The sequence below is a fragment of the Enoplosus armatus genome, chromosome 13 (assembly GCF_043641665.1).
Source record: "Enoplosus armatus isolate fEnoArm2 chromosome 13, fEnoArm2.hap1, whole genome shotgun sequence".
Classification (NCBI taxonomy): Eukaryota; Metazoa; Chordata; class Actinopteri; order Centrarchiformes; family Enoplosidae; genus Enoplosus; species Enoplosus armatus.
The window spans coordinates 1,017,393-1,032,724 of record NC_092192.1 but is presented as its reverse complement, the minus strand read 5'-3'; the positions used below and the strand labels follow the sequence as shown (position 1 = coordinate 1,032,724).

The following is a 15,332-nucleotide window of genomic DNA, read 5'->3' as shown; positions in this document are numbered from 1 at the left end:
TCCATGCTAGATGTAATACTTATCTCATGAAGAGCTTGTGTAATTACACTCGAATCAATGATGGTATATCAGAAAATATTACAATATAAAGGAGACAAAACATCCAGTTTGTCACGCTCAAATGCGGTTAGCATATTAGCATGAACACAGGCAGCCATCAGTCCCAACGTGATGCTCAGTTTTCTTCGTCTCCAGGGACCCATCCCATATGGTCCCATCATGCACTTGTGTTGCAGGGGCCACTGCAATGCTTACAGACCTCTTTACTGTGTTAATGTTCTACAAAGTCCACCTACGCTGTTTTACATTTTAGAATATACCTGATTAAGGAACTTTTAAATCCTACACATGGTGGGATTTACGTTTGTCAAGTATTTCATTAACTGTCCTTACATTTATTCCAGTCTTGTCATTTCACCTCTGACACAGTCATTTTATTCCTGTTAAATACGATCAGAAGTTTTTCTCTGACGGCTTTGATTTGCAGTCCGTAGATAACAGCGTTCATGGAAGGAGGGACCACGTGGAACAAGATGGACGCCAGCTTCCTGTGGTCCGATAAGTGAGGGAAGCGATGGAGGATGATGATGATGTTGCCTGACATGAGCAGGATGATGTACACGGCCAGGTGGGTGGCGCAGGTCTGCAGAGCTTTGCTGTTCAGAGCCTTGTTCTTACTGCTCAAACACACCATGACGATCCTCAGGTAGGTGAGCGAGACGCTGCACAGGGACGCTGACATGGTGACCATGGCACTGATGAGGCCGTAGATGTGGTTGATAATAACGTTTTCACAGGACAGCTTGAACAAGGAGGCGTTGTCGCAGAACGGGTTGAGTACAACCCGCCGGCAGCGCGACAAGCGGACGCTGAGACCTACACTCACTGAAATCATGAGAAAGGCCACCGCCCAGGCCGACAGCGACAGCGTCACCACCAGCCGGTTGGTCATGATGGAGGCGTATCGCAGGGGGTTGCAGATGGCCACGTAGCGGTCGAAGGCCATGATGATGAGCACGGTGTGAGAGGTGCCTCCATGAAAGTGAGCACAGAAGGCCTGAATGGCGCAGTCGATGTAACGGATGTAGCGGTCTGTGTTTGGAATAAAAACGTCACTCAGGACACGAGGAATGACGGCCGTGGCCCCGAACGCATCGTTAACACTCATGTTGCAGAAGAGCAGATACATGGGCTCATGGAGGCTCCTCTCCATGAGGATCAGGACCACCAGGCCGATGTTGGACACCATGATGAAGATGTAGATGAGGAGGAGGAGGACGAATGTGGGAATGGAGGACTGGGGGCTGACCTTTAACCCCTCCAGCTGTAGAACATCCATATTGAAAGTTTGGTTCTCCATACTGCAGGGGGGTGGGGGGGGGGGCCTGGAGAGGATCACAGACAGAGAGTTCAGTCATCAAAACCTGATGTGTCAATAAAGATCATCATCATCATTTCTGGGCTGTTTCATGAGAGCAGCTCTGAAAGAGGCAGCGACGAGTTTGAAAAATGTACAAAGAAATTACAGTAAAGTCTAAATATCCTGCATGTTCTAACAGAACCCTTTTATTCTATTGTTCTATCTGAACTCTACGTACAGGCACCGTAACACCTTTACATGCTCTTGTGTCTGCTGAAACACTGAAATCCAACCAACATCCTGGAGATCCTTCGATGTTTAAGAGTTTAATATGTGTGTGTGTGTGTGTGTGTGTGTGTGTGTGTGTGTGTGTGTGTGTGTGTGCTGCACGTTTCCTATTTCCAGATGAATCTCAAAATTGTCACTAAACAAATCTGATTTAAAAATCATAACTCCAGGATTTAGAGTGAAAAGGCCCCCCTGCCCTCACAGTATGAGTGTATTTCTGTCTGACGTTGTTTTAGACACTTGTTGAATGTTGAATGTTACTAGTACTAATAGTACTATTAGTACTATAGTATTAATAGTACTATGGTACTAATAGTAGTACTATTAGTACTATGGTACTAACCAGCTGCTGAGTCACTCAGGACACCAACATGTAAAAGAAGACTACAGCATTTGGACGTCTTAAAACCTTCAGAGAATAAAGTCACATTATCAGACCTGTTACATAAAAGCTTTGTATCTAAAACCAGAGTCATGAGTATTTTGCACTTCACCCTTCACAAGCTGTGCCTGTTTCAGTGAACGACAAATTCAAATCCTGAAAACACTCGAAGCTCGAAGATGTTCGATCGGCAGCGAAACAGCTGGGACACAGAAGCACAGCAGCACTGACGCCACTGAACTGAGTTATGTTATCAGTTCAATAAATCAACCAGTCTGACTGTTGGTGAAAATATTATGTAATGCCAGGAAACAAGTCACCACTTCATGTAAGTATAGTTCAGATTTATTTTGTCTTCACTGCTTAAAGGTGTTGCTTCTTCAGACAAACAGCAGATTCATCCCGTGTTTAAAGGACAGAAGGAATCTTTCATGCGAAGCGTCTCTGATGCATTTATCAAGTTTCATTTAAGGAACGTTGAATTCTTTCAAGTATTAATTGTGGATAAAACTGATTATTGTTTTCCTGCTTTCAGTCCATTTCATTTCAGATTTGAGTTCTTTCATGTAGATTTACATTTCACTGTTTTCTTTCTCAACAAAACACATCAGACACAGTCAGTGAACGGCAGAGGACAACATTGCTAGACTGTATGAGTGTGTGAGTCAGATATACCTCTGTTCATGTGAACCTCCACCAGCCAGACCAGTGGTGGTCTGGCACAGACTTTTTATAAGCTGACTGAACGGCCCCTGCTTCTCCAATCAGGGCCGTTTCTGGCCGTCTTGGTGCCCTGTAGGCCTTCACACCCCTGAGGGCTTTTGTCTCTGCATGGCATGGTTAATGATGTTTTCCTTTCATTCAACTTTATTCAACTTCTCTCAACTCGTGTCCGCTGTCGTCTTACGTCAGACTTGATCGTATTCCAGATTTGGCGTTACATGGAACATGAGTAGTCCGCTTTTAAGGCTGGGTTTTGATAACCGGGTCCATTTTGGATCTGGTTCCAGGTTGATAAAATAACTAACAAATGTCTCATATATTCTTTTGTCTCCCCTGCGTCTCCTAGACATACAAGTGGCATCGCTCCATGGAAGGTAATGCAGGTCTGTCGGTCGGTCCACCACCTGGGTCTTGACTGAACTATTGGATGGATTATGACGTTTGGTTCATACACTATATCCATTGTCCCCAGAGGATGAATCCAAATGACTTTGGTGATCCTTTGACTTCTCCAGTAGCAGCACCAGCAGGTCAAACTTTACACTTCTCCTGCGAGATAACTCAACATATACTCGATGGATTGGCACAAATGTTTGCACATACGTTCATAATCCTACGGACTTACGTGATCCTCTGACTTGTTCTGTTGCCACCGTTTTGAGTGTCTCAACAGTCATGAAATGTGCTTCACATTCATACATTTGGAGATCAATTAGCAAATGTTAACTTGCTAAGATGCTAACACGCTAAACTGAAATGATCAGCATTGTAAATATTATACCTACCCAGCCTAGCATCAACATGTTAGCGTTGTCATTGTGAGCATGTTAGCATGCTGCCGTTAGCATTTAGCTCCAAGCACCACTGTGCCAAAGTGCAGCCTCACAGCTGCTTGCATGACGGCAGACTTTAGTCTTGTATATTAGCATTGTGCATTGTGGGACCCCCCTTAATGAGAAGGCAAAGTGTCTCTTCCAGCCTGTAATCATGTTTCAGCCCTCTGAGACGGCAAAATGTGATTACAGATCTCATCTGTTTGAATGTTTGTCACTTGTTGAAAGCTTAAACTAAGTTGATTCAGGAAAAAAATCCACACTGCATGTAATACTTATGGTATGAAGAGATGTTGTGTAATTGTACATATAAATATATATATAAAGATTCAAAACATCATGTTTAAACTCAAATATGTATCATATTTGGAAGCAGTTATCCCTCCAAACTGACTGGCAGGTCATTTAACACAGCAACTACAACGAGTCAAATATACATCTTTTATGATTTCTGGTTTGTTCGAAACAGCCGTGTTTGTGAACACAGTAAGTTACATCAGCTGTGAAACATGCAAGTCAAACTATTTGATTATATGAATTAAAAGTACTTTTACACAATGAATGAATGACTGAATGGGTGTGTAGATAAGTGAAATTAATTTGAAAAGTAAGAAAGAGAAATGACGTAGAGTAAGAACATGTTTTTTAATTATTAACAATTATTTACATTTCATTCACTGTTGAGTCACTTCACCTCCGTCACACTCATTGTATTCCTGGTGAACATGATGAATATTTTTTGTCTGACCGCTTTGATTTGCAGTCCGTAGATAACAGCGTTCATAGCAGGAGGGACCACGTGGAACAAGATGGACGCCAGCTTCCTGTGGTCTGATAAGTGAGGGAAGCGATGGAGGATGATGATGATGAAGCCTGACACAAACATGATGATGTACACGGCCAGGTGGGTGGCGCAGGTCTGCAGCGCCCGGCTGTTCAGCACCTTGTTCTTGCTGCTCACACACACTGCAGCAATTTTCAGGTAGGTGAGAGTTACGCTGCCGACGGAGGAGCCCAGCAGGACCACCGTGTAGCCGAGGCCGTAGATGTTGTTGATGAGGACGCTTTCACAGGACAGCTTGAACAAGGAGGCGTTGTCGCAGAACGGGTTGAATATAACTGACCTGCAGCGCGACAGCCGGACGCTGAGGCCCACCAGGATCACCACCATCAATAAAGCCACCGCCCAGGCCGACAGCGACAGCGTCACCACCATCCGGTTGGTCATGATGGAGGCGTACCGCAGGGGGTTGCAGATGGCCACGTAGCGATCGAAGGCCATGATCATGAGCACGGTGTGAGTGGCGCTTGCATGAAAGTGAGCACAAAAAGCCTGAATGACACAGCCGATGTAGTGAACGTGCCGGTCTGCGCTTGGAACAAAAATGTCACTTAACAAGTGAGGAATGATCGTCGTGGCCCCGAACGCATCATTAATGCTCATGTTGCAGAAGAGCAGATACATGGGCTGGTGGAGGCTCCTCTCCATGGTGATCAGGACCACCAGGCCGATGTTGGACACCATGATGAAGTTGTAGATGAGGAAGAGGAGGATGAAGGCGGGAATGGAAGACTGGGGGGTGACCTTTAACCCCTCCAGGAGCAGAATGTCTGTACTTGAAGTCTGGTTCTCCATCGTGAAGAGGGTTGATTTAAGCCTAGTGAGGATGGGAGAGAGAAGAATGATTTGAATTGCGTTTAATATCAAATATATAACAAGTTCTTTAGGATAATAATAACTGGGTAGATAGTAATCTACACAAACAGTGGAAGAACGGAGGGGTAGACGTTCAGTGCTAGAAATGTGAGCACTTAGTAACAATAGACAACAATATGTTCATATTGAAACAGGACTTAATGTATGTCCAGAAATTACAAATAATAAATAAAGTAATTTGTTTTGTGTGCACATGATGTACAACACAATGAAACAACATAGAAATCTTTTTGACAAATAACTTCCATTGAACGCCAAAGTATAAACCTGCTATTTCACAGAGTTTGAATTTGATTTAGGTTGTGATTTAATGTCATAGGCTGGATACAACATCAGTCAATCAACAACAGACAACAATATATTTGTCAGACATATTTTAGAACAGCAGCTCTGGTTTCTCTGCAGCAGTTCAGTCGGGAACCATCAAGGTCCGTCTGTGAGTCTACAGACAACAATCTGCAGATGGTTTAATAACTCTGCTGTGTGCAGTCTGGGAATAGAAAGAGTGTTGTGGTGAATGTTGAACCAGCTGCTTTTCACTGCTTTTAAACATCATTTATTTTTACTTTTGCAGTAGAAGATTTGACTGAATGCTATATTCCAGATTTTAATCCTTTTCCTTTTTGATTTAATTCCAAGTTACTTTTGTTCATCAATGTATACAAATTGTATATTTGTAAAGTGTATAATTTCCCCCCGGGGATCAATAAAGTATTTCTGATTCTGATTCAATTATTTTCATGTTTTCAAGATTTCATTTCAAGTGTTAAATGTCTAATCAGATGGGGAACCTTTAGGTAACAAAAGAGTAAAATAGTTAAAACACATAAAATCAGGATACGCTCTCCGATTAAAGTGTGTTTTAAGAAGACATTTAGAGGATGACTCAGCCAGTAAGATATTAGAACAAATCAGAAACATACTGGGAGCCACTTTAAGGAGGCTGGAACAGGTGTGATGTTCACTGAGCTCTGTGGCCCATTAATACATGTTCATTTAAGTATAAAGGCTGTTGCAGTAATTGAGGCAACGTTTCATGAAGTATAAAAACATGATTGGCATTGTTCAGTAAACAAACGACATCATTTCTCGACCTTGTACGATGAGTGTCATGCTTACCTCTGTTGACATGAACCTCCTCCGCTCAGACGCGAGGTGGTCCGACACCTTTTATAAACTGGATGACTGCCCCCCCATACTCCAGGGTTTGTTGCATCACTCTGAACAGTTTGTCACCAGGCAACTTGTGGCATGAACAACACTGTGTTTCCTTTTGGTGCCTTGGATGCTCCTACATGCTAGAAAACTAGTTAGCCTCTAAATGGTAAAATAGATAACAGTTCCCTGTGTGTTTTATTACAGAGGCGTTGTATTTTGGTGGCCCACCGCATGCTGCTGGTCCTGCCCCTCAGACAGCGAGAGAGTCCACCACTAAGTGGCACTAACTGGCCGGCAGACAACGTGGCTGATTTAGTTATTTTTGGTCCTGCTAGCATCAAAGTATATTAATACAGCCTGCTGGGGTAGCTAGTTTCACCATAGACCTTTTTCACCGCAGACATTTTGACTTGTCATAGCAGGACGCTGTGGAGAAGGACTTTCAGTTGGCCTCGAGGAAGTTCTGGCTAACTGTTAGACGGAGGGGAAAGCAGGGCTTGACCCTGACTGGGCTTATTGCCGAGCGGTGGAAAGAGCACTTTGAGGAACTCCTGAACCCGACCAACACGTCCTCTGTTGAGGAGGCAGAGATTGTAGACCCAGGGGAAGCCTCATCCATATCCTTGGCAGAGGTCATTGAGGTAGTCAAGAAGCTCCTCAGCGGCAAGGCGCCAGACTGTGGAGGTCCAGGATAGTGCCTGTGCAGTGGCAGGGGTGGTGGTTCCAATTATCAGTGTATCACACTGCTCAGCCTCACCGGGAAAGTTTATTCCAGGGTGCTGGAAAAGAGGCTCTGACCGATTGTCAAACCTCAGAGACAGGAGGAACAATGCGGATTCCGTCCTGGCCGTGGACCAGTAGACCAGTGGACCAGATCTTTACCCTCGCAGAGTTACTGGGGGGTCATGGGAGTTTGCCCAACCAGTCTACATGTGTTTGGTGGACTTGGAGAAGGCTTACGACCATGTCCCCGGTGTGCAGTACGGGGTACCAGAGCCATTGTCGCTGGTCCTCCGGTCCTTATATAAACAGTGAGAGCTGTGACGTATACTCGGCACGAAGGACGCGTCTTCAGCGTTCCAGAATCATTACTGTTATTTAAAAAGCACTAGAGAGCGTTCAAAATCCACATGTGTAGGTTTTGTCCTGAATGCATTTATTCGAGGCCTCCAGAACTGCTGCTTGTTTACTGCTTTAATACAGTTTATATTTTTCTCATAATGAAAAACAGCACAAATCAATCAAATAAATCTCATACATCAACATGTAATGAACGATCTCATTTGTGTCCTACAAGTCAGTGTGTGATGAATCTGACATGTTTACATATTCTTTGTTGGCAAATGGCTTCACCAATGGCCAATAAATATCCAATTATGTTTTATAAATTAGTTATTATTGTTTTTACAATGTTTTCATTAATGTATTTATATATAAAATATTTGCCGTATTGAGCTGTAAATTGCCTTGGAGAAAATAACCCTGATAACCTAAAGCTGCTTCAGTTGTCTTCCCTTGATCTGTCCCTTGTGAGTCCTAGAAGTGCAGTAAGTGTCCCTTTACTCCGAACAACATAACTTCATCAGTGATGAAAACATGTCCATATATCTTTTAATACTTCTTGTCAGAGTAAACAGTCACAATTCCTCAAAAAACCATTTGAAAAAATAAAACTCATTAAAGGAACCTTAAAAAAAAAAAGAAAAGCTAGTTCATAAGATTTTATAAAGATTATACTGGATTGGAATCATGTGTTTCATGTGAAACACCTTTGATCAATAAGACAGAAGTTCAGTAACAATGAGTGATGAACAGGCAGCGCATACAATGTTATGGTTATTCCTCGACCCTGCTGCATATATTATTATTAGAAAATATATTATTATTATTATACTGTAAAAGCATCCTGTCCTCTGATCACACTTCATTGTTGTGGAACAAAGCCATAATCCTCTGCCTGACCTCTTTAATTTGTAACCCGTAGATAACAGCATTCAGGGCAGGCAAGGCAACGTGTCCCAGGACGGCCACCACCTTCCTGTGGTCTGACAGCTGAGGGAAACGGTGCAGGATGACGATGATGAAGGCCGACGCCAGCAGGAAGACGTACACGGCCAGGTGGGTGGCGCAGGTCTGCAGCGCCCGGCTGTTCAGCACCTTGTTCTTGCTGCTCACACACACTGCAGCAATTTTCAGGTAGGTGAGAGTTACGCTGCCGACGGAGGAGCCCAGCAGGACCACCGTGTAGCCGAGGCCGTAGATGTTGTTGATGAGGACGCTTTCACAGGACAGCTTGAACAAGGAGGCGTTGTCGCAGAACGGGTTGAATATAACTGACCTGCAGCGCGACAGCCGGACGCTGAGGCCCACCAGGATCGCCACCAGCACGAACGCCGTTCCCCAGGCCGACAGCGACAGCGTCACCACCATCCTGTTGGTCATGATGGAGGCGTATCGCAGGGGGTTGCAGATGGCCACGTAGCGATCGAAGGCCATGATCATGAGCACGGTGTGAGAGGCGCTTGCATGGAGATGAACACAGAAGGCCTGAACGGCACAGTCGACGTAATGAATGAACCGCTCTGAGTTTGGTCTTAAAAGATCTCGGAGCACATGAGGGATAATTATCGAGGCCCCAAAAACATCATTAATGCTCATGTTGCAGAGCAGCAGATACATGGGCTGGTGGAGGCTCCTGCTCCGACGGATCAGGACCACCAGGCCGATGTTGGACACTATGATGAAGACGTAGACGAGAAGGAAGAGGATAAAGGCAGGAATGAAGGACTGGGGGGCGACCTTTAACCGCTCCAGGATTAGGATATCCTCACTGAAAGTCTGGTTTTCCATATCTCATCTGTCACAAACAATAAAGACTTTTGTCTGGATAACAACTGCGATGTCTACGGTGACAGAGAAGCGAGAGGATCTCACTTTGACTCACAGTCAACCTAAATATTTAGACACAGAACGTTGTTACTCTGAGCTGCTGTTATTCTGAATAAGACGTCCAAGATATTTTGCCATTTGATTAAAGGGTTGTTTCACCTAAATTACAAAAAAACTTTTCCTCACCTAACATGGCATATAAAGATTTCCAGGAACAGTGTTTCCAGGAACAGTGTTTCCAGGAACAGTTATGCTACAAACCCTTTTCACCGGAAGCCATTTCTACTAAAGCAAACCGCTGACAGTGTGTGTCAGTCCAGAGTAACAGACAAGTCAATAAGTTAGAATCAAGGGGTTTTACAATCTTCCGCTTTCCTCAGACCCTCGACCTGCAGGGAAAGCTCCCCGGGTGGGGCACTTTCTTCTCTTAGTGGGAAGACAGTGGAAGACAGATACGACGCTGTGAACGGCACAAACTAAACTCCGCTCACCTCCGAAGTGATGGCAGAAAACATGGCAAATAAAACTAAAACTAGATCTATAATTTGGGTGAACCGACTCTTTAAAAAAGCTTAAAGACAAGTAAAGATAAAGTTTTGTGCTCAGTAGAAGGTTTGATTTCTTTGCTGCTGCAGGAACTGAAGCATAGATTCTTCTCACAGCATGCTGTCGACTCGTTTAGACAAACAGTAACTGACTGATGAGGCAGCAGCTGAGGGTCTTTCAGCGTCCGTCACGACACAAACTGCCCTCCGACCCCGGACCAGCACTGGAACAGCAGACACTTTTTATTTGGTGCCTCAGCGGCCTGTAGCATCCCATGCTGACACGTCAACTGTTGCTTGGCAACCGTTGATTCTCGGCACCCAGCACGATGACGCTGGGTGTTAATTCAACATATTTGCATAAAGTGTGCGACAGATATTTTGTGTATGAATGTATAAACCACTAAATATTTGCTTGTGTATGTTTTCGAAACATTTAGTTCTTATCGGTCAATTAAGCTTTTTGAGTCAACCTCATTTTTAGTTTGAAGCTCATTTGCACTCATTGATTTCATGAAATCCTCAAACATCAGGAAACTCTGAGTGGACATGTGAGGAATGTTCCAGCCGCGATGACTAAACTGTGCAGTGTTTTCGTGTCTGACCAGAAGAAATGAACAGACACATTGAACCTTGTATTTAAGGCACTTTGTTGGTGATCAAATAAAATCTCAAAGTCAAAGGTTCTTTCAGCGTACTGAGTTCATTTTAGATTGTTTTTATGTATTGTGCGTGTGTGTGTGTGTGTGTGTGTGTGTGTGTGTGCTTATTTTTGCTCAAAAACATCTTTGTTATATTAAATGAATATTGTCGATCACAAACCAAAACCATTTTCCTTCTTGATCACAGCTGAAAACTGTTTCTGTTTCTGTTCATTGTTCTAACACAGGACTGTAGCTGACTGGTGGCAGATAACAGAACCATCATGGAATCATATGACAGCCAAACAGTGATTCATTTAAGAGATAGATTAAACAATATTACAGATACAACAAAGTCCATCAAGCCTGTCATACTCAAATGGCATCAATATTTACTTCTGTGAAATTCACAGGCAAGAGAGTCATTTCAACACGAACCCTGCAGAAATGATTCAGTTGATATCATTTCATTTCTTCTGAGTCACTTTACTGTTGGAACACAAAGCGATAATCCTCTGCTTGATCTCTTTCATTTGCAGCCCGTAGATAACAGCGTTCAGGGCAGGCAGAGCCACTCCACATAAGACCGACACCACCTTCCTGTGGTCTGACAGCTGAGGGAAACGGTGCAGGATGACGATGATGAAGGCCGACGCCAGCAGGAAGACGTACACGGCCAGGTGGGTGGCGCAGGTCTGCAGCGCCCGGCTGTTCAGCACCTTGTTCTTGCTGCTCACACACACTGCAGCAATTTTCAGGTAGGTGAGAGTTACGCTGCCGACGGAGGAGCCCAGCAGGACCACCGTGTAGCCGAGGCCGTAGATGTTGTTGATGAGGACGCTTTCACAGGACAGCTTGAACAAGGAGGCGTTGTCGCAGAACGGGTTGAATATAACTGACCTGCAGCGCGACAGCCGGACGCTGAGGCCCACCAGGATCGCCACCAAGACTAAGGCTGCCATCCAGGCCCCCACCGACAGCTTCACCACCATTTGGTTGGTCATGATGGAGGCGTATCGCATGGGGTTGCAGATGGCCACGTAGCGGTCAAAGGCCATGATCATGAGCACGGTGTGAGTGGCGCCCGCATAGAGGTGAAGACAGAAGGCCTGAACGGCACAGTCGATGTAATGAATGAACCGCTGAGAATGTGGTGTGAAAATATATCTGAGTACATGCGGTGTGACAATCGTAGCCCCAAAAATGTCATTAATACTCATGTTGCAGAAGAGCAGGTACATGGGCTGGTGGAGGCTCCTGCTCCGAAGGATCAGGACCACCAAACTGATGTTGGACACCATGGCAAAGATGTAGAGGAGGAGAAGAAAGGTGAAGGTAGGAATGGAGGACTGGGAGGAGACCTTTAACCCCTCCAAGAGTAGCATATCCTCACTTAAATTCTGCTTTCCCATATCTGTGTAAAACCGCAGTCTGTGATACAACAACAAAGATTCATACAGACTGACACTGACCTTATTAAGCAGACCAGGTATCGGCCAGCTGTGACCGTTCTGAAACTAATAGTTTCTTCGTAAATGTCATTCAGATTCAGTGTTTCTGCTTCAATCAGTGAAGTCACAGCAGGCTGCTGACTCAGTGTCTGTCCACATGTTACATAAAATGATCCCAATGATTTCCATTCAGCTTACAGATATAACATTTGGGGAAAAGAGAGCACTGATAGTAAAGTCTGATCGATGCATCCCTGGTTACAGACTAGGAAAGAAACATTTAAGCAACAGTCCTAATGAAGACGAATAAAGCCAACATATTATTTGCATTTTGTCACACTTGTCAGAGTCATCATCCTGAGAGAGATTTGAAAACAGCTTGAGAAGTGAATGAGCAGATTGTAAAGGAAAGGAGGGAATTCTAACTCCACAATACAATACAGCCACGCAATGATAAACTACAGATATCTTTCCAGCTGCAGAGGTTACGGTGTGTTTATTAGCATTACCTTGTGCACCATGAACCCCCTCCACCCTGGACCAGTACTGAGACAGCAGACAGTTTTATTTAGCGTCACATGTTGACAGGTCATCTATCACTTAGCAACCAGTGACACCAGTGTATCCAACATCAACATGGATCGGTGCGACGGCAGCAGTAACGTGGCCGTCATAAGGGAGCTGATCCTGAAGGCAAAGCTTTTGAAAGCCAGAAGATCTACGTTCCAGCCCTCACCTCTCCGAGAAGGTCATTTCTGGCCACTTTCAATTCAACACTTCAATTACAAAACAAAATGTTGGTGTCGCTATCCTGAACGGGGGTCACTGAACAAAATATACAACCGTGCCTGTATTCACAGAACTGGAGTTTATTTATTTATTTTAGCCTTGACAGGTTTTCATCCAGAATACTGTGGACTTTTGATTGTTGATTGTTTTCTTACATTCAACATTTTGCACCAGAACAAATGTTTTCTGCAAATGTTGAAAATCCAAAATATTTGCTCTTGATGGACAAAGAAAACGGCCAGTTCACAGACAGCATGTAATGTATGTATTTTGCATTTAAACAGACGTGACAGGAGAGGCCGAGGGCCCCTAGGCTTAGGGAACTTCCCCCATATTAAGAATGAAACTATATATAAGAAAATGCAATAGCTGATTGAAGTGTGCTGAAATTTAAAGGCCTGGAATCTATTAAGAACATAATACGTATTTGACACATCCATGTCCATCAGGATTTAAGTAATATGCCGGTCATTAAAAATGAAGATAAAGGAGAGCTAAAAAGGGAAGACGAACACATTTCTTCTAAATTATGTTCAAAAACGAATTTGTATTTAAATTAAAATGATGGTAAAACCTTTCAGGACTGGAACAATTTTGACAGGAACCCATGAGTTTTTTTGAATCTGGTTTCTCCACAGCCCAGTTCCTCTGGTCATCGGCTGTTGGGTCTGGCTACATATACGTTGCTTGATTTCTCTGCATCTGTTTACCGACTCTGTTATATATCTTCTTGATTCTACACTTGAACCCTTTCCTGTTTGTCTCCTGTTCTCTGTCTCAGATTAGTGTAAGTGCTGCAGTGTTATGGGAGTACTCGGAGTACGTGGTGATGGGTGAAGGATGCTACAGTCATTTGTCTGAGACAGTGTCCCTCTTGAATGGCCAGTAGGCAGAACAGGCTTTTCTCTGCAGAGATTAGTCAGTTAGAGGACTGTAGGTTTTTATCGGACAAAGACAGTGATTAAAGGTCTTCTAGTGATGTATGATTTCAGCCACTGGATGTAAAATTACTGTTTTGTGCTCATGAGCCATCTTTCATAACGGAAACAGAAAATGAACTCGGTTTGGATTAAAGGTCAAAAAGAAGTTGTAAAATGATAACTGCTTTGGTGCGGGCTGAGCCATGAGGCCTCCCACGCCGACTAATGTGTTGTAAATATGACCTCACTGTTTCACCACCAATGTTTATTTGCTGTTGCTAATTGGTACCATAAGCCGAAGAAACTCTGCAGGGAATCCTCCGCTAACCCTGACCTCCCACCCCAACAACTGAATCAACAAGCCCCCCCCCCCAAGGGTTTTAGACACTCAAACAACATTATTAACCTTAATATTGTGACTTCAACTCTGTGCAAAACACAGTTCATGATTTGACATCACAGAATGACACAATTCATTGGCTTTCTCCTACCTTTCCATTTGGTTTTTGTGTTAATAATTATGAATGTACCTTATTTAATACTATGGTTTGGTGTTTGTACCATAGGGCATCCAGGCAAGACTGCATTGCCAGTTGGGCAAAAAGGGCAAAGAGGGCAACTAATAAAAATTGTGAAATTGCATATTAATTGCATTATTAGCTAATCTCGTTTTGACACAGACACCCTGTGTCAAAACAGTAGTTAGTTTTAGCTGGTTTTATGCAAATATTCCCAATTAAAGTTGTGTTTAATTAACACAAACTAACACAGACAGATAGACAGAAAACGTTTGTTATCGTTTGCTCTCTTCATTATAGTTAATGGGAACTTGGCGGTGACAGGGAGTGGCAGGGGTCAGTAGGAGACCGGCTGTAGATCGTCTCCCAGTGGTGCCAGTTTGATCACAGGAAGTGGTCCCAGTCCAAACTGAAGAGGTAAACATCCATCCATATTGGACGTGTCCACTAAGGTTCAGTTCCAATGCTGGAATTAGTGTGTCCTTTATGACGGTCTGGAGGTCGGGGTGGTGGATGGGTGTAGCATGAAGCGTGTCAGTGATGTCACTGAATGTAATCTGGGGATCTGCAGAATGTTCTTGTCTGGCGACAGAGTTGAAACTACTTTATGTAACTTGGCGCCTCCTGCAGTTTTCGGAGAGCAGTTCACCCTCATGGACCGCTGGACACGAGCATTTGTTGACAAGCTGAAGGATTTGATGGGCTGACTTTGCTTATGATCCAAAACTAGCGAGTCGCCAACTTTGCTAACAGCCAAACATCAAGAAAGAGCAACAACACGAGACGTGGAAGACTAACATTACTTCCTACTCCTGCAGCCATCAGGCCAGCTCGCCGTCTGTCCTGCAGCCTTTTATTTCTGGAATCTCTCGCCAACAACTTAAAGCCAGTCTGAGATTGACTCTTGTCTCTCGTGGGAGATCGTACCCGTTTAACCAAGTTACATAGAGCAGGAACAGACGTTCAGGACGCAGAGTGAGAATGACAGAGGCACCATTCTCCACATTACAAGTCAGCGTACCATCTAAGTGATTTAGAAGATGTTGCTTTAATTCAGATCATGGCATGAGAAGAAGAAGAAGAAGAAGAAGAGGTTGTTTGAATGGAGCAAACACTGC

At 43.9% G+C, this 15,332-nt stretch overlaps 4 protein-coding genes across 4 annotated transcripts; all 4 read right to left on the bottom strand.

The window, feature by feature from the left end:
- Positions 1-409: 409 nt before the first annotated feature.
- Positions 410-1,360, bottom strand: LOC139294941 (olfactory receptor 5B17-like). The gene has a single exon (XM_070916947.1). It carries the CDS (start codon positions 1,358-1,360, stop codon positions 410-412), a length of 951 nt encoding a protein of 316 aa, XP_070773048.1.
- Positions 1,361-4,271: 2,911 nt separating this feature from the next.
- LOC139294971 (olfactory receptor 52N5-like) lies at positions 4,272-6,445 on the bottom strand. Its single transcript, XM_070916998.1, has 2 exons — positions 6,423-6,445; positions 4,272-5,244 (listed from the first exon to the last, which is right to left on the bottom strand). Exon 2 carries the CDS (start codon positions 5,220-5,222, stop codon positions 4,272-4,274), a length of 951 nt encoding a protein of 316 aa, XP_070773099.1. The 5' UTR covers positions 5,223-5,244; positions 6,423-6,445.
- Positions 6,446-8,378: 1,933 nt separating this feature from the next.
- On the bottom strand, positions 8,379-9,311 carry LOC139294980 (olfactory receptor 52D1-like). The gene has a single exon (XM_070917015.1). The coding sequence runs from the start codon at positions 9,309-9,311 to the stop codon at positions 8,379-8,381; it is 933 nt and encodes a 310-aa protein (XP_070773116.1).
- A 1,692-nt stretch (positions 9,312-11,003) lies between these two features.
- On the bottom strand, positions 11,004-11,948 carry LOC139295405 (olfactory receptor 52N4-like). The gene has a single exon (XM_070917599.1). It carries the CDS (start codon positions 11,946-11,948, stop codon positions 11,004-11,006), a length of 945 nt encoding a protein of 314 aa, XP_070773700.1.
- Positions 11,949-15,332: the final 3,384 nt, after the last annotated feature.